Source organism: Phyllostomus hastatus, unplaced genomic scaffold (genome assembly GCF_019186645.2).
Source record: "Phyllostomus hastatus isolate PE091 unplaced genomic scaffold, TTU_PhHast_1.1 phas_scaffold_114, whole genome shotgun sequence".
Taxonomy (NCBI): domain Eukaryota; kingdom Metazoa; phylum Chordata; class Mammalia; order Chiroptera; family Phyllostomidae; genus Phyllostomus; species Phyllostomus hastatus.
Genome location: NW_025334006.1, coordinates 5,205,341 through 5,231,753, shown reverse-complemented (window position 1 = coordinate 5,231,753; position 26,413 = coordinate 5,205,341). Strand labels below are relative to the sequence as shown.

Below are 26,413 nucleotides of genomic sequence, written 5' to 3'. Positions count from 1 at the left end.
ATCCTCCTCTGGCAGCAGTCAAAGTCAGTGCAGCAGGTCTGGCTAATCTGACAGGTTTGCTCTTCTTTCCTCCTCGACACATCAGGGCCCTTCACCCAAAGAAGGAACCTGTCTAAGCAACCTGGGCATTTTTCCAGCAAGGCCACCCTAATAATCGCTTGTCCCAGGGGGACCCGCAGACAACCACTCATGTGGGGTTCCCAGGACCTAATAGTTTCCAATGGTAATACCACCAAAGCCTTTGAAAATAAAACCCCCAGTGAGATCAGGAATGATCTTGACTTCCTGAAAGTGTGGTCAAGGTCTCGCCTCAGAGGCTGGGAAACCATCACTCATGCGCTAAGAGTTCCCCCTGACCCCATCTCTACCACGTCGTCCTATGGGGCTTTGTTTCACTTTTGAGTCTAGGGGCTTCCTGTCAATTTGGGGTCTTCTTTGGTGATACCAACCCAAACCTAGTAAGATTCTCATCGTTCTGTTTCTTCCTGGTGTGTACTGTTGGTTAGGTCAAAGATGAGAAGATTAAAAAAGACAGAGAGCCCAGAGAAGATGTTAAGAGCTTCTTAGATGGGAAGAAGGGATTTACAGAAGTGAAGTCGCAGAATGGAGAGTTCATGACCCACAAGCTGAAACACACTGAGAATACTTTCAGGTAAGACGTAGCGACTAATTAACAAACAGTGACTGTGTTCACATGCGGGGGAGAAAAAATCAGCTGTGTATAGAAACCTGCTAAACAGGCAACATAGTTCTGTTGTGAGACCATCATCTTAGAGACACTGAGTCAGGTCTGGCTGTCAGTCACTAACAGAAGACCAGCAGTCACCACGCAGACGAAGGTTTAACCTGCTTTTCCCATAATTCAGTGAGGTCGGTTATGCCGGGCATCCGGGTTTTTGTCCTTGACCTAATACGCTCATGTTATGATCAGTTTATTAGAAAACATTGTAACTGGGATTAATATTAATTCATTCTCTATACGGGCCAGGCAGCTTCAGAGGAGACCCTTCTCAGCACCATGTTCAAGAATGTATTTCCCAAAGGTTGCAAATATATGTTGTGTAAGACTAGGATTGCTCTGTGGCCAAATACTTGGGAAACGTAAGATTAAACAAAATTAATCAGCTCTCTGCCACAGGACTTTGAAAGCACTTGGAGTTAATTTGCACTGGGAGTCTCTAAGAGGGAGGAAGAAGGCGTCTGACTGATAAATAGGTCATTTATTGCCCTTTGGAAAACCCTCTTGCATAACTTCAGCTCCCCCCACCCCTCACCCCAGTATGTTGAAAATCTGGGCAATTGATTTTAGGACAGATAGGCGAGTATATGCGGGTCAGTTCTCACTTCTAGATCCATTGAATACGTTGAGCTCCCCACCGATTTAGTAAGAGAAGTCGGAGACGCCTGCCATGGCCACCAGGCTATAGGGTTCTCTGGGCCGCCTTCCTACTCACACACTCCCTCCAGCTGCGGGTGCCGAATGTCAACCTCGATCATGTCACTGGTCGCTGTGTCAGATGTTACAGAAGAGAGTCTGGGTCCCCATGACGTGGATTTCCATGCACCCTTGCCCACAGACCCTGCGTGTCTGAACACTTGACAGAAGAACGTCCCCAAGCGGTATTGTGTAGAAGCCCGGCATCGTCCTCACGGCAAAGCCTGTGTGACACCCAGAAGCGAGCAGAGCTTCTAGGGGTGGGCATGTGCAGCCCCTTGTCTAAGAGGCTAAAGTGGGTCAACGTAATGGGCCCCAAACTGTCTTTCTAGACAAAAACTTGAGCAGAAACGTAGTCATGGGTATCCCACTGAAAGCCCAAATTAGCAGAAAGCAGATGTGAGAAATTACGAGTTTATCAGGAATTCATAGCAAATCCGGAAAGCAGGTTGATTCGGGCAGGTCGGCAGAGCCCAAAGGTTGCTGAGGTGTGTCTGTAGGTTAATGTTTTAAAGCCCTAAAACAGCGTGGAAAAGTCTTCGATGCGTATTACCTAACAGTATTAGTGTGTTGTTGTTCGATGGTTTAAAATATGTTTTGTGGGTATGAATACACTTTTTGTTAAGAGAAATAGATAATGCTTTGGAAAAAACCCATCGGTAGAAAGTTCAGTTAACAATTAGCAGACTTACCAACCAGCTTCAGCCACAGCTCAAATTAATAATTAACACGCCTGTTGTGTGGAAATCCAGAGAACTGGGTGATTCCAGGAGAGAAGTCAGAAGGGATGCCAGCAGGTTGAGCAGGGAGAACTCTGAAATGTGACTCTCACTTTAATTTTTCCATGTTTAGGCAGGGGAAAAAAATGACAGAAACAAGCTGTCGCCATAAAGTTTTGGTTCAGCTGCCAACATATGTTAGTTTTAGTTTCAATTAGAAGCAGAGATGACAATGGTAGTAGAGATGCCTGGTTTTGCTCTGCACAGTGAGGACCTGGGCAGGAAGAGGCTCTATTTAGATTAGCCGGGGACCTTCTAGCCTGACTGGGAACAAGCCACATCCTTGATGGCGAGAGGTCTGATGAACCTCTTGCCTTCACACCTAAGGAAGCCAAGGGGAGCAGGGAGAGCCTTCTAGAAGGAATGTTCATAGTATGAGCGGCACCCTGATGCTGAGGGCATGCCAGCACATCTGAGCAGAGGCCACGTGGACAAAACTCTCATTCCTGTTTTGAGCATAATTCCTTTAGTTTGATTTAATTACTGTCCCCTTTAATAGTTCTATTTTCTTATAACTAGATCGTTTTCTCTAAGAGATCATCTAAAAATCTCACTTCAAGGAGCATTTTTATAGAGGTGGATTGGATTTTCCAGAAAGTACAAAGCAAGGATTTGTTTTGCTTTCTGTTTATTTTTGTGTGTGGGAATTATGTTTTTTTTCTGGTAATAGGAAAATTGTACTCCTTTATAAAACATTCAGAAAATAAAAGTACAAAAATAAGTACCCACTACCCAAAGAAAACCACTAGTAACATTTTCCCTAGATATTTCCCAGATGTTTACATTCAAAATAGACATGCATATAGACATATAACGTGTATATGTGTGAGTATAATTATAAATCTACATTTTAAATGGATTCTTGCATTATGCATACCAAGGTACCTTAGCTAGCCTTCTAAACCAATGAATATAAGCCTACAGTTCACGAAGTTAGAGTGTCCCACAGGGTGAAAGTATGGTGATTCAGTTAACCAGCCCCTAACAGTGGCCTTTTGAATGTCCACCATGAAGACTGAGCGACATCTAGTGGAATCTGGGGGCGTTCCTGCAGGCGTGGGTTGCCCATCCGCCTGCACCCGGACACAACGAGCACGGAGAGAGCAAATGTCTCCGAAGATGGAAAGGCCGTGAATGAACTGAGAGGGCAGATTTCCTCTCTGGGGGCGCAAGTCTGCAAACCTGTAAGACCCCGCAAGAGCAGCATCAAGTGTTAAGGGACCGTCAAACCCTGACTGAGTTCAAAATCAAAACAGTTAGTTCCTCTTTCACCATCACGAACCTAGCATAAGATTTTTAAACTTGAAAACCTCAACTCTTGGTGAGAAAGAAATTTTACACCATGGCCCAGCGAGGTCTCCACACGTAACGGAAACTGGCAAGTCAGGACGCAGTCATTTCCCTTGCCCAGTGCAAAGCACTCTGATGTTTCCTAGTTCTTTTTTTCTCTTTTTTTTTAACGCTGATCACAGTCCACTGAATTGGTTTTCTGACAGGCAGTTTGGAAAGCATTGTTCTAAAGGACACAGTATATTCAGAACCACCTCCATGTTCTTAAAAAGCATGAGCCGTACACATGTGATCAGTATGGGTAACTGTGTCATCTTGAACTCATCTTCTGTTCTGTTCTTCCTCTGGCCCCGCAGCTAGAAACACTGTTGTTCTCCATATGGAGTAAACAGTGCTACACAGTGATTCATCCATTGCTTGAAAAAAAAGTGTTAGACGTGGGCTACCTACATTCAGATCTAGTTAAGAATGCCCTCATTACTTGCTAATTAGCATTTAAATAAGGCTTCTTCCTTTTTATGGCAAAATAATATTCCACTGTAAATAGGTACCACCTTTTCTTTATTCATGCATCTGTCAACGGACACTTGGGTTGCCCTTGTCTCGGCTCTTGTAAAGAATGCTGCATCGCAGTCAGCATTTTCTCCTTTCTTCAGAAAATTTTTTTTATTCAGATAAATGCCCAGAAGTGGAATTGCTGTATCATATGGGAGTTCTGCTTTTAATTTTTGGAGGAATCTCCCTACTGTTTCTCACAGCGGCTGCACCAATCCTACCACCAGTATGTATTCACCCCCACGGTGTTCCCAGGGACACCCTGGGTAAGCGGCCGAGCAGGGACTCGGGTTCAGACCTGGAGCCTCCGGGTGCACCCAGCCTGCCTCTGGGGCTGGTGTGAGGACCTGCTGTCCAATGACGGGCAGTCAAGTTTCTGCATGGTACCCGAAGCCTGCGGGCCCACCTACCCTCCCTCCAGGGGGGGCTGCAAGGCAGCTGTGCGTCTAACTCTTCTGCATCTCTCCCTGCCCCTCTTCACCCCCACCCCCACCCCCGCCCCCAGCCGACCCGGAGGGAGGGCCAGCGAGGCCAAGGAGGCGGAAGGGGCTTCCCAAGTGGAAGCTGGCAAACGCCTGGAGGAGCTGCGCCGCCGCCGCGGGGAGACGGAGAGCGAGGAGTTCGAGAAGCTCAAACAGAAGCAGCAGGAGGCAGCGCTGGAGCTGGAGGAGCTGAAGAAGAAGAGGGAGGAGCGACGCAAAGTCCTGGAGGAGGAGGAACAGAGGAGGAAGCAGGAGGAAGCAGAGCGGAAAGTCAGAGAGGAGGTAAGCAGGGTGCAGCCCGCTGGGTGGGTGGGCACCCAGTGTCCCCGAGTCCCTGAATTCCTATCTCTGGGGACCCTTGCAGCTCAGGGAATAGCTTCTTGCCTGCTGAAATGCTGCTGCTCTTTTGAGCATGGGCTCTTACAGATACATTTTAACAACAGTGAACTTACTCTTTGCTGAGCATGGTTCCAAAACCGTTATACATATTAATTTAGGCAATTCTCATAAGCATAGGTGGTCACCCAAAAGCAGGTCCAGCTGCCTGCCGCTCCAAAGCCAATACTTGAGAGGCAGGTCCCGATGTAAAGGAAAGTGGTTTATTTTCAGGTGCCGGCCGTCTGGTAGATGGGGGATTCACGTCTCAAAGCCCATCTCCTGGAAGATGGGGGACTCATGTCTCAAAGCCCATCTCCCCCTCTCAGTGGAAGCAGAGGTTTTCATGAGGAGGGAGAGGGGAGGCAGAACAAAGAGACCAAGGGAGGGGGTTGCAAAGTTCTCTATGTGCAGAGGAGCACAGTCCACTCCTATATGGCAGGAGATGGTCCGGGGTCAGTCGTCCTAGTTTAGTCATCCCGGCTTCATGCCATCCTGGCCCCATGGCTGAAGGTCAGCAAACCTCCCGGAACCAGGACGCTTGAAGGTCAGAGTCTGTACGTTTCAAAGTGAGTTCCTAACATTCTTGTACAAATACGCTCTTCATCTATAAGCTCCTTACTAGTCAGTCAGCACTTATAGAAACAATGTCAAAAGAATGATGGGGTGGGTTACCATCCCCCCGTTACAATTTCCAACTATTACAGCAGCCCCATTTTACAGATGAGGAAACTGAGGCATGGAGAGGTTTTTGTTGTGTTTTTTTTTTTAATTTTCCCGAAGTCCCACTTGTCTTAATCCATTACCCTATGCTGTCCCTCAGTAACGAATACAGAGCGCAGAGAAGAATGCAAAGATCTGCCAGAACCAGGAGTCACTTGATGGTTGTGTTTTGATGTTGGAAGAGTTTTTAGAGAGCTTTTTAAAAATAGGTTTTGGGCTCTTCTAGTGGAAGAGTCTGCATTTTTGCAGCAAGGGACAGTATCAGCTTTGTTCCTTCCCGTGTACCCAGCATGCAGACCCGGTGCCAGGCAGGTCGCGGGAACCCAGTAATTATGAGCAGATGAATTTGTTCTGTATTTTAAGACGGAACTACAAACAACAAATAAAGTTACCAAAAGGCTAATTTTGAAAACTGAAAAAGTACTTACCTTAACCACCTCAACTTACACTGCTGCCTTTTACAAGGTGCATTCCTTTCTTTCATGCTGAGGTACATTTTTATTCTCATTTTGGGGGCAAAGAAACGGGAATCCAGTAGTTTGAGGGCCTTGCATGACGTCACTTGACTAACGAGTGGTAGGAAGTGCTGGGACCCAGCTTCTCCGGCTCAGCCTGGCGCTTTCCCCGCCAACCTTAGGGAACCGTCATCACCTGTCATTCAGAAGATGCAAAAAGGCTTCACATGACTTTCTGACTCGGATACTAACATTCCCCAAGCTGTGCGGAAAATTTGGGAAAATGACCCCAAAATCTCTTCCAAGTCCAGCTATCAGTGGGGCTCGCATCCTAACAGCCACTTGCCAGCTGGGCCCTTGGGAAGGCCACTGGACCACTCTGAGACTTCCTGCCCTTGTCTGTGGAACACCTGCTTTCAGAATGGCTGTATGACTAAGTGGTGCCTGGTACATAACAGGCACTCAGGGCGTGGTGGTGATAACCATTATTTAGAAGAGCAGAGTACCAATGAAGGCAGAATGAATTTTTAGAACTGGATTGAACTGGAAGTTATTTGCTCTAGCCTCTTGCCAATATAACGTAGACTGGATGGCTGAAAAGCAACAGAAATTATTTCTCGCAGTTCTGGGGGCTGAGAAGCCCAAGGTCAAGGCCTGCAGACTCTGTGTCTGGTGAGGGGGTTGCTTCTAGGTTCACAGACGGCCGTTTGCTCGCTGTGTCCTCACGTGGTAGAAGGGGCGAGGGGCTCTCTGGGGCTTTTCCTTTAAGGCACTAATCCCATCCATCAGGGCTTCACCCTTATGATCTAAACACCTGTTAATATCACCCCGCCGAAGGGTACCGTTTCCCCCTATGAATTTCAGAGAGACACAGACACTTAGTCTACAATACACAAAACCCTTCTGCAACCTCCTCTGACAGACAGACAGACAGACAGACAGTCTCTACTTGAGAACATCCAATGGTAAAGATCTCACAACGTGACAATCCAAAAAGACAACGTGAGTCTCCCGGAAAATCGATCCCAGGGGGTGTGCGACTTCATCAGAGCTCTGGAGCTTTCGCCTGAGAGAGAAACAGGGGAGAGTGTTTCAGGCCAGCGGTGAAGGGAGGCCCAGAGGGGTGAATGAGACAGACTGTGAATAGTCTGTGGCTTCACCACCGTGAGCAATATCTACCTCATTTCAGGTGTGTCAGACCATCCACAATAACCTGCTCACCCGAGGTGGGGGCAGCCGTGAAATCACCTCCGGTGCAGTTCCACGGATGTAGTGCCGCAGATTTGTGGTGCTGGGCCCAGACATTCTCACTCATCTTCACAACTCCCCCAGAGAGTAGGGAGAAGAGAGACACGTATTTACACAATATGTGACGCCGATTTCACACACTCAGAAACGGGAGGTCTGTGGTAAAGGACTTGGCAGGATGATGATGATAATGGTGATCGTCACACTGAGCTCCGGCCTAAGCATTTTACATGGGCTTTCTGACTTAGTCCTCGTGAAAGCCCTACTCAGCGGGTTCTACTATTATCCCCATGCCACAGATGAAGAGGCTGAGGCACAGAGCAGATGACTGATGTGGTCAAGGTCACACAGTTGGGACGTGGCGGCAGCAGAGTGTGAATCAGGCAGCTGGACTCCAGGGACCGCCCTTGAGGACACGGGAGCACCCAGGCTAGGACCCCGGTCTTTTTCCTCTGGGACTTGTGCCTGTTCCCCTGCAGCACTCCTTCCCCTTGGCTTGGACCTGACAGTGGTGCCCTAGTCACGTGCTCGTTCTCTCTTAAGGAAGAGAAGAGGAGGCTAAAGGAGGAGATTGAGAGACGAAGGGCAGAAGCTGCTGAGAAACGCCAGAAGATGCCGGAAGATGGCCTGTCAGATGACAAGAAGCCATTCAAGTGCTTCACTCCTAAAGGTTCATCTCTCAAGGTATTTGTTCCCCCCAGAAACCCTTCTTCTACTGTCTCTACCAGCGTATCTTAGAAGCTGGAGTGCAGCCCCTTACTCAGTTACTGATTATTAAAAGCCTTTGCTTCCTTTATCTTTTTGCTCCTCCGTTCAGCCACTTCACAGCTTTTCTCTGTTTCCAACATAGGTGAAGCCGAGGAGGTGGGGGCATTCGTGTCTGTTGCTCATTAGATCCCCTGGGATGCGTTAGAAAGACAGGCCGTGGTTGTCTGCAGAGCGCTGTCCAGCTGCCTCAGAGCATTGGGCAGTCAAAAAGGGGAACATGGATAAAATGGGCAAATACAAAGGTTACGCTACTTTTCACACCGGCTGATGTGTTTTTTTTCTTTGTCATTATTAAAAGCCGGGCAGCTGGAAATGGTACAGTTCAGATTTGAAAGCTGGGGTAGGAGAGGAGATGAAATGCGGCTTGGAAAGGTCCTTTGCCAGAGCGCGTTTGGGGCACCTGCTGCCTCCGCGGAGCATCGCTCCTGTGAGATGGACGTGCCGACAGACGAGAATGGGCAGGAACACCGACTTGGCGGGTGGGGTGATGGCGTGGTTGAGACGGGACAGGGGTGCAGACTCAAGAAAGCACTGTTATCTAGATTCCGGCTGCCATTTTCTTCAAACACATTTTTTGCTCACGAAGGTTAAGGCGTATTGAGCTCCTGGCACAGTGAATATAAGCATTGAGTATTTGTTGAGTGGATATATGAATGAATGAATCTTCGGAGATAGGAACTTTCAACATTTTTATTTCACCTTCGTTTTCCATCGACCTACCTAAGTCACAGAGCATCCACCATTGGCGAAGCCAGTACAGAACCACAGCCAGGCTCCAGGCAGTTACAGTGTGTGGGTGCATGTCCACAAATGTGTGTGGGGTCTTACGTGGCACACTGAAATGACCAGAAACCCTTGCCCTGACAGGTGTGGCTCAGTTGGTTGAAGCAGCGTCCCTGTAAACCAAGAGGTCCCCAGTTCGATTCCTGGTCAGGGCACATGCCTGGGTTGCACGTTGAGTCCCCTGTTGGGGATGTGTATAAGAAGCAACCAACTGATATTTCTCTCTCACATCAATGTTTCTCTCCCTCTTTCTCCAAAATGCATAAGCATGTCCTCCAGTGAAGCTAAAATAAAATAACCAAAAACCAGTTACACTTTATAGTTATTACCCATTTCACAGGCAAATCAGCATGTTCTATCCCTAAGTAACTTCACTCACTCTTTACAATCTTCTGGGCCCCATCATAGTTCTGATGCATCCCAAATAAATTACTTGTAGTCAAGATCTGCTTCAGGGGGATCCAACCCAAGCCACTGGGGGCAGTATTATTTGACTTTTATAATGTACCTAGTAGTGCTGTGCACTATGAGGGAGACAACCCCAAGGCAAGCTGGCTGCCCCAGGAGAGTTGCCTGACTCCGGGGAACTGAAGAACTAGGAAGGCAGCCGGACACAGGCTACCCCAGAGGTGAGAGCTCAGAGCTGACTGAGCAGGAGAGAGCGGCTCTGGAGAGAGCGGCTGAGCTTCATTTATGGACGCCAAACTGTGAATTGCACAGAAGTTTCTTCTGTTGTAAAATGTTCTGCTTTTGATTTTTTTCAACCGTTTAACAATGTCAGATATTCTTAGCTTGAGGGCTGTGTGTGGCTCGTGGGCAAATGGCTGTCAATTACAGAGGCTACCATAGAAGAAAAAGCAGAAAGTCAAACACCTGCTGGGTTCAGGCTGCCTCCAGGCCACCCCTGGAGTCCGCCCTGTTCCCGGTCCAGGTCCTCGGGTTCCTGGCTCATCAGTACTCAAAGGAAACCACGTTTTTCTCTTTCTACCTTCCTCAAAATCCCGCCCAAGCTAAGCATTCCTTGGACAGGCTTGGTAACTAACACGAGGAAAGTGGTAGTGACCTAGACTTTAATTTCTACCCTTCTGTTCAGGAGAAACTATAACCCATCTTCCTTCTCCAAATATCTCCTTTCTACCAAAGTTTTAACTTCTCTGGTCTCTCCGTCGGCTGGACTCCTGGGTCCCCGGGGAGGCGTGCACCCACTTTCTCTGGTGGATACACATACAGAGAGGCACATGTGAGCAATCAATTAAAGTAGATACATTTAAAATTTTTTTTAATTTCTATATAACAGAACATACTTGCAAGAAACAGACAACCTATTGCCTTTCTCCATAGTATGTGCCTTGAAGAACTTGCCATGGCTCTGGTCTGAGAACTGGATTTCATAGTCTATGATTGGATTCCTGAGACTCTTGACACTCATGGCCCTGTGACTTCTGTAACTGGCCCAAGTTAACATTCTAGAAGCCAGTGGGAGGCAAGACATTTTATACTCGTCCTTGAAGTATTATTGACTAGTGTATTTCGATACTTCTCATGACTCCTATTCCTGTCTGGGAACTCTGCACCTGGTTGCTCATGGTTCAATTATTTTAGCAGTGATTTTTTTTTTACATAATACATGCAAAGAATACATTTTAAGGAAATAAATTTAAATTTTTGTTTTTGTTGTTATTGTTTTCATATATGGGTGGTACAGGAAGTCTGGAGTAAAGACAGTATCATTTTCTAAAACTAATAATATGCTTTTTCTTCAAGTTTTTTTTAAAGATTTTATTTACTTATTTTCTAGAGAGGGGAGGGGAGAGGAAAAGAGAGGGAGAGAAACATCAGTGTGTGGTTACCTTTCGTGTGCCCCCCTCCACTGGGGATCTGGCTCACAACCCAAGCATGTGCTCTAGACTGGGGATCGAACCCACAACCCTTTGCTTCTCAGGCCAGCACTCAACCACTTACCACACCAGCCAGGACTCTCCAAGCTTTATCCATACAACGCTGCCACCTCTTGGTCTCCAGAGAAACCAGTTTTCCTCATTAAACTTACACAGAACATTTAATTTACAAATTTAGTAAAACAAATGGTTACATTACATAGTCACTAAGTTCAGGAATTTCCCAACACGCATGCATCTGTAAACAGATGGTGTGACCTGACAAAACGTGCTCATGAACTCAAGCTGTATTGAAGGAGAAGGTGAGACCTGAGAGCCTGTATAAGTTGGATGCATGTGATGGCCAAGGTTAACAAGACAATCCCTGGCTCAGAACAATGCTGGAAGTGCCCCAGAGAACAAGTCTCACCTCTGCCAATACCCTCTGCTGGGCCCTGTCCTCCCCCCACGCTGAACATTTCTTCATTCGTTTGCATTGGCGAAGGCAGTTTGCACTGCCTCTTGGTTCCCCAGATGTGTGCTCTGCTAGGAATGTCCTCTGCCCTCTAACTTCTACCCTTGCTTCGTAAACTCATTTGTAAAACTATGGAAACAATAAACTACAAATATCAGCTCAGGTGTCAAAATGTCAGAAAAACCTTCTCCAACTCCCCCAAGTAGTTGCTTCTTCCACAATCACAGCATTGTCTTATCTCTTGAAATTTAAATATTTTATTTCTAAGTTCTACTAGTCTCCCCTACTCAAATGTGTTCTAAAAGAATCTAATACATCGTTGGGTGCTCCACTTTATATAGTAGGTACTCAACATACTTTATTGTTTGGTTGGTTGATTAACTGACTGACAAGGCTAGAAGTAGGATGGATGGATGGATGGATGGATGGATGGATATATTAGAGGTTCCAGTGCATTGTGTGGTTTCTATTGTATTTCACCTTATTCAACTGAGAACATTTTCTCCAGAAATGCACTTCTATGTTTATATTAAAACCAGAAAAATAAGATTTAAGACCTTTTACAGCCCATAATCTCAGGGACACTTATAACACTTTCTTGCATAAGGTTTTATTTTTAATGAGTTTGTTTTTATCTTCATAAGAAATCATTGGAAAAGATGCAGTGCGCTCAGTAACATCTACAAAAGTATTACTCAACTGGCATTAGGAGTGAAGCATGTTTTCCAAAAAGCTTAAGGGTGTTTATTCATTATCCACAAGTCCCAGGTCAGTCTGCTCACATCTCAGAAGACTGCAGGGTCCCTCGACCACACCAGCCTGCGGTAACTGTAGTCTAGTAGATCCCTTGGCTGCCCAGAATAGGGCAGAAAATGGACCCCTTCAGCACCTGTACGTTGCACGTGCACTTATATGCAAAAAAGCTTTCACAGCTTGCTAATACTGGTAGGTGCTACGTGGCAGGGATGATTTCCAGTCTGGAGTTGAGTGTCATAAGGAGTCAACAAATGTTTGCTGAAATATAAAGAAGATCTGGATATAAGTGATGCAACCTCATTAAAATAATGTTTGATTTAGTAGCTTTAGCAAAAAGAAGTTCCTAGCTTTAAAATAAAAGAGAATTTATTAAAGACTAATGAACTGCCTGTTTAGTGTACATCTGTTGCAGTTTCTCTGAGCTAATTTCCTTATTTCCCATCTGGGCTGATAGGGGCTTCATGGGAGGCCTCAGCATCACTGATGAGCTGTGCCCCAGGCTCACCCCACCCCCACCCCATCTTCTGCTTGCAGGGCAGATTAAGGTTAGCAAATAGGCTTGGCAGCTGTCAAAGGAGGAAACCAGGCTAAGCCGTGAGTGAGTGGTTCACACTTCCTGATAATCATTCTTATTCAACTCTATTACATACCAAATACACAGTCAAAACATTGTGGGAAGTTGTCTTCATCGAAGAGCATCATGGTACATGTGTACTCCTATAAATATGTCCCGAAGGGTAACAGCATGTATTTTTGGAAAATATTGTTGTTGAGAGAGTCGATCTTAAAAGTTCTCATCACAAGAACAAAAAAATTTTATCAGGTGATGAATATTAGCTAGACTTATTGTGTTGATCATTTTGTAATATGTTCACATATTGAATCATTATGTTGTACACCTGCAACCAGTATAATGTTACATATTAATTATACCTCAGTAAAGAAATAAGTAGACAAATTTTAAAAGTATACCAGAGGGCACAAAAGAAAAAAATTATTGCCGTGGTCCTGAAATATATATATTTTGCCATTGATGTAAATTATTTTCAAAGGCACTTTTATACCACTTCCGTCTAGTCTTTAATTTGCCTCCGGAACTTCCTATTTCTCTACCGCCCTTTCTCTACCCTCTGCCAGTCTTAGCTTCATCTCTCGACCCTCCTTCTCCAAGACCTTATACGTGGTTCTCCCTCTGGCAGAGCTGCTGCGCACAGCACCCTCATGCTCCTCGATGCTATTGGTGCTTTTCTGCATCCGGTTCAGGGGGGTAGGGGTATGGCGTGAGAAACACTGCTGACGAGATGAAAATATTAACTGTTTTCTTTTCTTTCATTCCTAGATAGAAGAGCGAGCAGAATTTTTGAATAAGTCTGTGCAGAAAAGGTACGTATGATTGATTGTTCACTTGAGAATCACTGGCCGTTATGTGTATGGAAAGATTTTCTCTCATATTTTTATGGATGTGTGTGTGTGTGTGTTTATTCACTGAACAGTGGTGTCAAATCAACTCATCAAGCGGCCGTCGTCTCCAAGATCGACAGCAGACTGGAGCAGTACACCAGTGCCATCGAGGTGAGGGACGTCCTCGGGGTTATGGTCAGACAGAAATCTCCTCTGATTGTGTAAATGACCATAGAAACACTTAGGACAGGAATCAAGTCCAGTAACCACAGGTGTTAGGACATTAATAGTGCTTGACTATATGCTCTGAACTAGTTATAGAGAAGAACAGTAATAAAGATGAATTATAGAAGGCTTTTAAATAAATTATTGCTCACTACTTTCAGCCTGAGTGTTCTTTAATGAAGCTGTTATTCTTTGAATGAATTGGTTTATTGATATTCAACTATATTATTTATATGTTAGTAAGTACCTCTTCTAATATTAATTCCTTATAAAACGAGTTCCCGTGTGTAGTTTAAACAGGTCTCATATATCCTTGGTTAATCTTCGGTCTATAAAAACTTATATTATCGAATAAAAGTAGTAGTATGAGTTAATAAAAAGATGATTGCCAGCTAGAGTTTCATCACCATGAATTTTAAATTGATTATTTATACTTGAAAGGTCCATAGTTTTATGCTTCTATTTCAACTTCTTTCCCACCAAACCGATCCAGGGGTTCTACCGTATTTAGAAATAGTGCCCAAATCTCTAAGCACCAAGCACTGAGAAGGTGGGGTGCAGTAACCGAGGCCTGACCCTGGTTTTTCTCCGTGGTATAGACTTTAGTCGACGACTATAGCTGCCTTCTCCGTCAGAACGCCTGCTAGGGAATAATTGGATCAGTTCGATTTGATTTTCTCCTCTCGTTTGTACTGCAGAGTAGAGATAAGTTTAAAATAATTCTCAATCACATAAATGATAAGAGGGAGTAAGAGAGAGATCCGAATGATTTATCAAATGAATGAGGAAGTTTCCGAACACTCAAGAGGTGATTTGCATGAGATTCGATGTCCACCAAAATATAAGACCACTTGCAGAGAGTTATTTTTCTGTGGTGAAATTAATTACGGCTGTAATAGGGTTAATGAAGCCAAACCTGTGGCTTCAGCCCTTGCCGAGTCCAGTGATGGTGCCACTCTCCATGGCCGGACACCTGGACAACACAGGCCACAAAGCAGGACCGGGCGAGAAATGACGTGATTCTGGGCATGCCCAGCACTCCTGCTGGAGAAGTGTCTCACATGCACACTTCTCTCTTTTACATCCATTCTTGCCTGCTCCCAGTGTGTTCTCCATGCAGTGGTCTCTCGGTCTTTCCTTCCTTTAGCCCATCCCTGCCTCCAGTCTTTCATAAATGCTGCTTCCTCTGCATGGAACAGTGTCTGTGCCATCTTTCACCAAGTCCCTTCCAAGCCTCCCGTCAGTCTGGGTTTAAATGTCACTTCCTCAGTGGAGCCTTCTTTGCTCCCTTAGATTAAGTATCACTCCTTAAGTATCACTCCCTTGTTGGGTACTCTCTTGGAACACTTTATAGCACTACATTTTTCTTAATGCGAACTAAGAACTTGTATAATTAGTTACTATCTTTCTGTTCTATTAAAATGTAAGTCCACTGCAGCTTACAGAGTAGACTGTCTTGTTTTGAGGACCATCTATCCCCGAGCAGCTGTTGAAGAAATGAAGTAGACTGTAAAGGCAACAATAAATCGCATCCCAGTAGAAAGCAGATTTCATTTTTGAAAGACCTTCTGATGACCCAGATCTTGGCGGAGGGCGGTGGGTGGGGGTTGAGGTATATATGTCATCAGAATGCAGTTTTACAACAGAACTTAGAACTCTCCTTTTTGGTGAAGGCATTTGCACAGTGACTTTTATATGATACTGCTATTTACAAATGATGCTTCCTGTTGAGGGAAACAGTATGTACCCGAACAAACATAGCACCAATGCTAAAGATCGTTCACACACTTCAGGGAACCAAAACGGCAAAACCCACCAAGCCCGCAGCCTCGGATCTTCCCGTGCCCGCTGAAGGCGTTCGCAACATCAAGAGCATGTGGGAGAAAGGGAATGTGTTTTCGTCCCCCGCCACGTCGGGCACACCCCACAAGGTGAGCACGGGGGTTCTGTCTTTTAATGTTGGAGGGTGGATTCTTTTTCTTCTTTCCTGTATTTTCTTAGTTATCACACTAGTTCATTATAAAAGCAGGGAAGATTCAGGTGTAATTCTTGCTTTCTTTGGCAACCATCCCAAGGGCAAGCCCAGATGCGTTAGACTGTGTACTGCGCTCTGGCCGCAGCAAACAGAGTCCCTGAAATTAACCATCCACCTGGTGGGTGGGGTGCGGTGGGGTGGGATGCAGGGGCAAGCAAACCAGATAACTTTCTTTAAATATCAAGTTTAAGGTTTATTTTACTCAAAACATTAATTATAGTGATCAGTCATTAACTGGTGTTATGGGATGGTGAGGTGAAATAACACTGAATAGTGTTTTGAAGTTGCTTTGAAGATTTCTTTCCAGGTAAAGGTTCTTTCTTTTTTTTTTTTTTTTTTAATATTGGATCATTGACTCCTTGTAGGAAACCGCTGGCTTGAAGGTGGGGGTTTCCAGCCGCATCAGTGAGTGGCTCACTAAAACCCCCGATGGCAACCGGTCACCTGCTCCCAAACCTTCTGTAAGTAGCTTTGGGTTTTTCCAATTTCTTTGGTCTCTCAGTTTCCTGTGGTAGAAGAAAATGGGCTCTTGGACTGTTTGCCCCGGGAAGGACAGTGCTCCTGGTCTTTGCTGTTGCTGCTGAATAACAAACAAGGAGTGGTTCAGATTTAGAGAAAACAGCTCCAGGCAGCTACATGCTAATTGCCCAGAGGGTAGGAGTTGGCCAGACCTCTGAAACCGTTCAAATTTACACCCTGGGCATGGTAAGTTAGTCAGAACTCAGAGGCCGTTCAAAGTTACACTCTTAACTGGTCTGTGTGTTTAGCTCTTATTCTATAAATCTCAGCTAGGAATTTGAAAACGAAAGTGTCAGGTTATGTTGGCCACTTCTCTGTTAAAAGCACTCCTAAACTTATTCTCCAAAGAAAGTGTATGTTGGCGATTTTGAACCCATAGTTTCTAATTTGCCTAACTTCTGTAATTTAACAGAAGTAATTGCCATAAATTTTTGTCACCACCTCCAAAGAAAAGCTGTCTTATAAAACTGAAAACTGTAAAAACTGGTTACAAATGTTATTTTTGGAAATCTAAAATTTTCTTAATAAGTGTGGCTACCTTACTATAAAAATATTCTTTTAACCTTTGCATCAAATGTGTATGATAATTGCCTTGCATTTATCACTGTAATCAGAAACCTTATTAAGCTCCCTACTGTGTCCTGGTGAGCTTTTTCTGCTAGGCCGGCTTTGATAGCGTTCTCGGCACCCAAAGAAGCAGAGACTTACCTGTCATAACTGCCCCACTCCAGAGGTAGAAGAAAACCTTTCCAAATTCCCCTAGACCTCTGACCTACTGAGCAATTAAGTGTGTCCATCGGTTCCATAGTTAACCTCCAAAGTCACCAAAAGGTATCCCTTTTCCAATTTAAGAAGAAAAAAATGGAAATATTTTTTTTATCCTCCTTGAGTGTAACTCCTCATAGTCCATTAATATTCAGCCCAGGATTTTTGGCACAAGGGCTCAGATGAGGTATAAAACTAATGTAAGCCCAATTTACAGTTAGAAAATCTTTAAACATTGAAAAAAATTTCCCCCTCTCCCAGTAGACACAGGAAAGTGGGCCTATAAGGGGAGACAGTGGAGGTGAGGGATCATACCCAAAAGCATGTGCTCTGAAGTGCCTTAAGTTTCCCCAGCACCCAAGGTGACACGTAAAGTAGAAGTTATTTTTTAATGGCAATTTATGTAAATTTTGTGGCTCCAGGCCAGTGGTTATTAACCTTTTTGAATTATGGACCCTTTTGAAAACCTAATGAAATCTGAGGACCTTCTCCCCTAAAAACATGCATACCACTCAAGTTCCAGAAGTTCATGGACCCACTAAAGGACTCTCAAAATAGCAAAGATGGAGAATGGTATGTTTTCCTCCTTGATGAATTTGGCACATTGCTAGAGAATATGGTCACTTTTTTTTCTCTTTTTAAAAAATGTTTATTGATTGATTTTTAGAGATACAAAGGGAAAGAGAAAGATTAATTTGTTGTTCCACTTATTTGTGCATTTATTGGTTAATTCTTGTATCTGCCCTGACTGGGGATTGAACCCGTAGCCTTGGTATATCAGAATGACACTCTAACTGTGCTACAGGGCCAGGGCATGGTCACTTTTTCACATTTATTATATTTGTGACCTATTTCATTTCTATATCAGATTATAGCCACATTTGGTACAGCGCTTGACCCATACTCTTATTAGGTCTTTAACCAATCAGCCTAGCATCCTCTATGTCATCCTAATGGGAGGGCTGAAAAAATCCAATTCAGTTATTAGACTAGGTATAACTATGTCAAGGTTTCCACCAAAAGCCCCATATTCTGGAGTTACTGACAGCCTCCTAAAAATGGCAGGCCAAAAAGGAATTACAGGGACATTACAAAATCATTGCCTGCTTTACCTACTAGTTAGTCAGTCATTTGCTAGACCATCTACTAGAGGGTAGAAGGAAAAGGAAAGGAGAATGTGGCAGTTCATGCAGAGTGTAGTGATCTCTTTTCCCACGACCCATGGGATTTTGCAGACTAGGTTGCTTTCCTGAACGAAAGCCAGATGGGAAGAAAGCAGTATGGAACTGCTGCTGTTAATAAAAAGCTAGCTTGTGTACACTGAATAAGAAACCTTGTGTTTTGTGCCCATTTCAAGGGTATCAGAGCCAGCATTTATCACAGTGTGAGTAGCAACATGACAGTGTCTTTGGGAAAAGACATGACCTAGAGTCCAAGAAGGCATGAGATTAACTCACAGACACTGTGGATCCAGCAGAAAAAAGATGAAATCCCCAAATTGCAGAAAGGGCTGGTTCTGCAGATGCACAGAACTTGGCTGGCAAAAGGTGAAGTCCAGGAAGGCAGCTTAGAAAGACAGGTCAAGCAAGGATCTTGCCCAGTTCTTCTCAGGGGTCTCACACTGGGCCCGCAGCTAAGATTTGTGTTGTTTTGCCCAAAACATTGTGCTTTATTTTCCTTTTAAAAATTATAATGTGAGCCTGGCTGGGTGGCTCAGTTGGTTGGAATTGTCCCATACACTGAAGGGTTGCAGGTTCAATTCCCCGTCAGGGCACATACCTAGGTTGTAGTCCAATCCATGGTCAGGGTGCATACAGGAGGCAAGTGATCGACGTGTTTATCTCATATCAATGTTCTTCTCTATCTTCCCCCACACCCTTTCTCTCTCTCAAACCAATAAATATATCCTGGGGTGAAGATTTTTTAAATTATAATTTCAATATATTTTTGAGATGTGGAGGCATGTCTCTTGAATTTGTTGATTCCTTCTTTTCCTGATTTTCCTACACCAAGCCCCTCCCAGGCCTTTATGTTTCCAGCCTGGACCATCATAGGACATGTCCGAGTTTGATGCCTCTGGGACTCTGGTCATACTGACCCTGAGCCCAGGATGTCAGAGGACTCCCTAAAGACAACAGCAAATAGTAGGCACCCAAAGTGGCCTTCTGATTTTGGACCAGAGGTGATTTATTCCCTGTCGCTTGTTTACATTCCCAAGTGTATATGGGTAGAGAGGAAAGCCTGGGTTTGCATCTGCAGGTGGCCGGCACGTGGCCATTAAGGAAAAATCAGAGGGAAATTCTTTCACCAAAAAGAGCTCACCCAGTGAAACCTCAAGAGGAAATTGGTCTTTCCTTTGGGATTAGTGTTCAGTTCTAACGTTTACAGGAGAGAAAAACCATCCTCTACCAAGTTGTATAATTTCCTATATGCTAGGAAGTAAAAGTGCTCAAAACAGTTGGTCAGATCAGTATGTTTTGATGGCCCTGAAAGTTTTTTTAAAAGTCACCATTGATCTACATGGGATCCCTTACTGAGACGTGTGCTGCTGTTTGTGGGTAGAATTTACCAGACTGCAACTTTGTATTTGGACTTCAGTGCAGAGTGTGCCTATGTTAGCTGGCTTGCCTGTTCTTTGTATCTGAACTACATGTTATATACAGCTAAATTAAAATGCTAATTTGTCTTTCTTGTTCGTTTTTTTTTTTAAGTCTTTCTCAGCTGAATTCTCTCCTTCATTCTTTGATCTCTGGTTGACTGGAAACCTGCTTCTCCTGCTTCATTTCCTCCTCTTCTCCCGGAATGGGTCTTTCTCTAAACTGTAGTCTGGTCAGGTAATTTCATGTATATTCCCCTTTGATTTAAAATGCCAACTTACTACTTAGATGCTAATATTTTTTAAATAGACTCTTCAAACTCTTTAAGTAATCGCAAAAGATTCATAAGTAGGATTTAAAGGAGCTATAATCCATTTTCTTCTGTAGAACATTCATGTGAAAGAAAAATATTTGTCTTCTAGGAGTCAAATACATAAAGTAATAATAGCCACTTTCCAGAGCTTCCATCCGCATGTGCCTAATTATAGTTTCTAAAATTTTAAAACAGTCTTCCAGACAATTTGGCAGCTTTACCCTACATTGGCAAATCTAGTGGAATCCTTCAAAAACAGTCTGATTTGTTGCTTACTGGTTCCAAGTTAAATAGGTGTAACTCTCTAGCAGAACACCAGGAATTCGTGCCACAGCGGAACTCCAGAAACTCAGTGAGATTAAGGCAGATCTGAAATGCCTCACGTGGTACCGTTTACCTGGCGCAGTTTGGAGGGCTGAGCCCTCCATACTGTCTGTCAAAATATGTCCATTGAGACGGGTGTCCGTGGATAATGCAACTGCTGTTAGCTTTGCCTTCCTAATGAGAAGAGGATGTGCCAAAACAAACATCACTATTTCAGTTAAAACACATTTATTTTGTACGAGCTACCCTTTGCCAAGTACTAATATAAGCACATGCTGAAAGAAAAGTAAATGGAAACAGAAACATGGATTCTCATCCAAACCCAATTAATTACGAGGTAGCAAATAAAGAATCAAAGCTATAGAACTGTTTTCTTCCCAAGATTTCCACATGTTCTCACATGTATCATGAAGTGTTCGTTTCTCTTGTGGGTACAATTTATGGTAAATGTTGCTTTTGGTGGGGCGAGGTTCTACTGATGCGCTTCTGAATTATCCCCTTGCTCCACGGGAAGCATGAAATGATTTTAGTCTGAGGACAGTGCAATTAGAGAAGTGTCTTAGTTCAGACTGTCTGGAAGCAGATCTGCACATAGGGCTTCCAGTGGAAGAAGTAGTTTACTTGGGAGGTGAAGAAGGCCAGCCAACCAGGAATATCAGTAATGCTATTAAGCAAATCACCACATGGGCTATGAGAACTTAATCCCACTGGGGAAACCCGGGAAGCCACCGCACAACACAGGCTGCAGACTCGTCCCACCAGAGGCCCGAGTGAGCCTGAGCAATAGCCTTACGCCCGATCTCATGGGGGAGCGCTGGAGGCCTGCTCTTGGGGGTGTTAACTCTGAACGTCCAGCCAGCCTCCTGGTAGGCACAGTGGGCATCTGTGCCCAGAGAAAGTCCTCAGGGAAAGAAAAGCAGTGTTGGCAGTTGGAAGTCGGGCTGGTACGCACTAGAATGGTGAGGGCTCGGGGACTTCGGCAGGGCTCCGAAAGGTCACCTGCAAGGGGTGGAATGCCTATCCACCCCCAAAGGGGTTCCAGGTGACCTTTGAATAACGTGGGTTTGAGCTGCGTGGGTTCGCTTATATGTGGATTATTTTCCAATAAATACTGCCAATGTATTTTGTCTTCCTTTTGATTTTCTTAACCACAGTTTTTTTCTAGCTTACTTTATTCTAAGAACACAGTGTATGATACAAACAACATACAAAGTATGTGTTAATCAACTGTCTCTGTTATTGGTAAGGATTTCAGTCAACAGTGGGCTAGTAGTCATTACGTTTGGGGGGAAGTCAAAAGTTTGATGCAGATTTTCTTCTGTGCATGGTTGTCGGGGAGGGGGCATAGGCATGCCTAATCTCCACATCGTTTAAAAGTCAACCGCATGTAAAACCAGTCTATGCTGTATGCACGTCTAAAGGCACAGAACATTAGAAATAGGCTACGTTACTTTTAATATGCTTATTATTCCAGTTTCGCTGATCAGTAAGCAGTAAGTCCTTGCAAAGAACAGGACCTAAATGCTGGATAGTTCTAGCGCATTCTCGTATCACAGCACATGTCAAGAGCTATATAAAAACAAACACTGGCCAGTGGTCCTTTCAATTCCATCCATTTCCGATCACTAGGATGAAGAGTGTATTGAACAACACGTTGATTTACACACACACACACACCAGATGTGATTTAGTTAGACCTGGCCAGAAAACATAAATAGCCATGTGTGAATTTTTCCTGCTCTCTCCTCACTAGGATTTGAGGCCAGGAGACGTATCTGGCAAGCGGAACCTCTGGGAAAAGCAATCTGTGGACAAGGTCACATCCCCCACTAAGGTAATCTACTGGGAGCATTTGAGTTTCCTAGGGCTTCTCCCTGCAGTCTGATGTCCTGGGTCAAATGACAAAGATCAGTATCACTGCCTGCCCCACAGCCGGGAACCATCGGTGTCTAGAGAGACCTGTGTATGGGGCGGCGAAGTGCAAGCTCACTGAGCCTCCAGCGTTGTAGGTGTGTCAGGCCCGAAACACAAACAGTGCAGACCCCCGGGCCAGTTCCCAGTAAGACACTCTGGACACACCAGCATGGCGGGAGTGTCCCTAGCCAAACACCTTATGTTATAACTCACACACAACGGCGGGATTGTGCAACAGGGTGGTACAAGGTGGGAAGGTGACAGGGTCTTTCTGTGGCAATAACAGTATAAGCACCAGGCCCACAGCTGAGTTCCTGGGGTGGCAGACCAGGGAGCTCCTTTGCTCCAAAATGTCAAACTCACCACGTGTCAGGCAGTCATTTGAAGTGAAAACACACATTTGAAAATGCAGATTCGCAATTCAACATCTGGCCCTCTGTGTCCTCAGTTTCCGCATCTGCGGGTTCAAGGAATCATGGATTGAAAATATTTGAAAAAAGTTGCACTGTTGCCGACACGTACTGTGTAGTTAGGCCTGCGATGGCTGCATCCGTACTGAACATGGACGGGCTTTTTTCCTTATCATTATTGCCTAAACAATATGGTGTAACAACTACTTATATAGCATTCACATAAGTAATCTAGAGGTGATTTGCAGTATGCAGATTATATGCAAATACTGTGCCATTCTCTATAAGGGACTTGAGTGTCCACGGAGTTTGGTGTCCGTGGGGGTCCTGGAACCAATCCCCCTTAAGATACTGAGGGACGACCGTACTTGAGTATGTGTGAATACATCAGCAGGGATTTTTAGCAGCTAGCTGGGGAAAAGAAATGGCATACAAATAAGAGTATGAGTCAGATCAGGTTCAAGGGTACAAGAACAGGAGGGGAGAAACAAAGAACGGAAGAAAACCAGAGGTAAGCACATTCCACGTCACCATCACGCCTTCACATGGCGGAGACCGAGCCATTCCCTCACGTGTGCCTGTGTGGAATGGACACTGTCGATTCCTGGCCATTATATAGGAGTTAAAAACATGATTCTGAGTGCCCTGAGCAAGGTTAAAGATCAAGACAGACAAAAGAGAATATAAAGAAGAAAGAGAAGAAGGGGGGAGGGAGAGAGGGAAGGAAGGAAGGAAGGAAGGAAGGAAGGAAGGAAGGAAGGAAGGAAGGAAGGAAGGAAGGAAGGAAGGAAGGAAGGAAGGAAAAAAGTGAAAAAAATCAACCAGACAGACAAAGAGGAGCATATTTGAAGAGAATGCCCACAAAAATCCTCCCTTTCATAAATATTTATTCCTGCATATTACAATTCTTTTTCCTCTTCTGACACAAGATGTCAGGCTGGAACGCTGAGACCTGCCGACTTAAAGCTGTCTTCTCTTCGCAGGTCTGAGACCGTTCAGGCGAGAAGCCGGAGCAGCCCCTCCAGAGGCCGGACCCGCCCAGTTGCAGAGGGCTGACGTGCTCTGTGTTCTATTTATGTTGATTTACTCAATTTGGGTTAATTTCCTTTTGTTTTATTTTTCATTATCCCAGTAAAGCCATGTATATTGTCACTCTATTTAATAATCACCGTCTAGAGAAGTTCGTGGTAAAAGTACTGCCTTTGCACAGGAGCCTGTTTCTAAAGAAACCCATGCTGTGAAATAGAGACTTTTCTACTGACCATCGGAACTCGGAACAGTGACACCAGCCACGTCGGAGCTCAGACTAAAGGAGGCGCGAGATGAAAATTGCCTGAGGAATGTGTGCAGTATCCAGAAAAAAACCAACCATAGTGTGCGTTGTCGTGATTGTTATTTTCATTTTAAATACAGAAGTCATGTTGTTTCTGCACTTTAGAATAAAGCATGGAAGAAATCATCATAGTAGGCAATTGTAACACATTCTGAAAGTAACCCGTTTCAGATTTGAGATACTGCAATAATGATTGTTCTTTTAATTGTACTGTTAAGGTGTTCCTTTTTTTCATGCTGGTGGATATCTACGTTGGATGATGTTAGAAGACAGTGGTACCGATATCTTTAGGTTGGTTGCTTTGTGGATTTCTTTGGTAGTGATAGTAAACCACATTTTAGATGGCCTGTTCATGTATGTATGTGCATTCCTATACAAACACACTAATGGTAGAGAGCTTCTTTATGTGCTAGGCTATTATATTTAGCAGCCTGTCCTTGTAACTAGCCAATATCACAGCTTTTCAAAAATTAAAAAATCACAATATTATATTCATATTCATATTTGCCAATAGAGACATGGCGGAATAGGTCTCGACGTGTGTTCAAGGCCCAGGAGACAACCTGTAGAAAAAGGTGACATTCGTAATGTCAAAATGAATGGATATTTTCTATAAAACATAGTATTTAGTTTATCATTAAAGGCAGTCTTGAAGCCCAGTGTGAATTTTACTAAATCTGCCATCTGGGTCAAACCAAAAGCTTGCTGAGAACTTGATTCTGTTAACAACCAAGTTCCCAACAGGATGGCCTGCGTGATACCTGAGGTCTCGTCCTCATCTGAAATTGAAAGATGAGAATTTCAGTGAAATTCCATGTCTGGGCACAAGAGACCAACTTTGGCTCGTGTCTGCAAGCAGAGACGAAAAGTAAGCACAATCCACATTTAGAAGTCATGAAAGTCCTTCTGCCTTTAACATACTGAACCATTTTGTAACTTAAATGTTTCTTCTTTTATTCTTAGTCATTGGTACTTGCCATAAGTTGATAATGTGCTGAACTTTCCAAAAATATATATAACTTGCACTAGTTTTACCATTTCCCCCCAAAATCTGTATCGACTCATCTTGTTTACACGTGCAGTCCCAACATCAGCTCTTATTAAGTAAGTGTAAGCGTGTAAGTAAGTGTACCTCTGTTCCTCACGACTGACGGGAAGAGAGCTCTCCAGCGTCTCGGCAATGTGTTCTAGCATAGGGATATGTAGGGTAGTTCTGCCAACTGATACCTCATTTGACTTAACCCAAAGTGTCCTGGCCTCAATCCCTACCACACCGAGGGAGCCTCCCAAATGACTATTTTCTAATCGACAGTATTTCCCTGGAGGAGGTAGCCAGGGCAGTGCTGGCATGAGCTGGGACCACTGCCTTGCAAAATCTCTTTTCCTCAAAAATCAGTAAAGAGTAGCTGGATTCTCTAGTTTTTCTCACACCTGGGCCAAAGGAAGGAAAGCCACCAAGATTGCACAGGTCACCCACCCGTGACAGGGTAGATAGGAATCTATGACAAGGTGAACTAGAATCCACCTGTAGTGTCTGGTTGAGCATCGACTCCCATCACTGGAGTGAAATGGACCAAAGTGTGAATGAAGGCCCACGGCCATGTAGCATTTGCTTTGTTGTACTTTTGAACAAGAGCTTCTCCTGATCACTATTATATATATTTTTTCTCGAAAGTCTAAAGTTGAGATGAGAAGAGAATATATCGATCCTGACTTTTATTCCAGTGTTTGGATGGAATAAGTTTTAGGGTAGAATTTTGTTCCGTTTGGATTTAATCTTTTGAAAAAATGAATCCCGTGTTTACTTGTTTGATTACAATTCTCTTTGTTATCTTTAAGAGGTAAAACTGCAAAGTGACTAGCATGTTCTGTGAATCTGCCATTCCTGAAAATTTTATCAACACTTGATATTTTTCACTGATAATTGATCGCTGCAATAAATATATATTGTGAAAATGCATCCACAATAAATGGAATTCCTCCAAATGTCATTGCCTCGCTTGTTTTTATGTACTATGTCAGTTATCGGAGTTCTATTTGCTGTAATAAAGATGACAGCGTAGCAAAATGTGTATTTCAGATTTGAGTCTTGGTTTCATTCTTTAAAGAAGAAAAGCCATTTCATGTTTTTTTAAACTTGTTATTACAGGTGATTTTCTAACAAAATACTGAAAATTGCTTTGGTATGGACAACTGACCAAGCATGTATGAAAAAGATGGAAAAGGAGGGTCTTCAAAAAAAATTATGAAACGTCCCTCTGTCCTCCTCGCACTCCCAGGGTTGCCACACACCACCTCCTGAGGGGGCAGGACTGTTTCCCCAAAGGTGGTTTCTTCTACGAAAAAAAAATGCCCATTTAATAGACACCATTTGTTTGCAGAACAGTTACTATTGGCAAGGCAGTGGCGATTACATTTAAGTCCAAAGGTGTTTCTTCGTAGTAATTTTGCATATTTATGTAGTGCTGCCTGGTCTGAACTCTGAGATTCTTCTCATAAAGGTTTTCAATGGTGAGCCCAGAGCTCCTGAGCTGTCTCTGAATCCTGCGCTAAGTTACTGTGACTTAAAGAAGAAT

At 44.1% G+C, this 26,413-nt stretch overlaps 1 protein-coding gene across 5 annotated transcripts in view; it reads left to right on the top strand.

Annotated features, from left to right (window-relative positions):
• CALD1 (caldesmon 1) overlaps nucleotides 1-25,823 on the top strand; it is a 193,430-nt gene extending 167,607 nt beyond the window's left edge. For all 5 annotated transcript variants that reach the window (XM_045855535.1, XM_045855539.1, XM_045855536.1 and 2 more), the window contains 9 exons: nucleotides 507-652; nucleotides 4,565-4,823; nucleotides 7,886-8,026; nucleotides 13,341-13,384; nucleotides 13,495-13,573; nucleotides 15,421-15,558; nucleotides 16,028-16,123; nucleotides 21,934-22,014; nucleotides 23,488-25,823. In XM_045855535.1, coding sequence (XP_045711491.1) covers nucleotides 507-652; nucleotides 4,565-4,823; nucleotides 7,886-8,026; nucleotides 13,341-13,384; nucleotides 13,495-13,573; nucleotides 15,421-15,558; nucleotides 16,028-16,123; nucleotides 21,934-22,014; nucleotides 23,488-23,493 — 990 coding nt within the window. In that variant the 3' untranslated portion in view covers nucleotides 23,494-25,823. The remainder of the gene's footprint in view (nucleotides 1-506; nucleotides 653-4,564; nucleotides 4,824-7,885; nucleotides 8,027-13,340; nucleotides 13,385-13,494; nucleotides 13,574-15,420; nucleotides 15,559-16,027; nucleotides 16,124-21,933; nucleotides 22,015-23,487) is intronic.
• The last annotated feature ends 590 nt before the right edge of the window (nucleotides 25,824-26,413 follow it).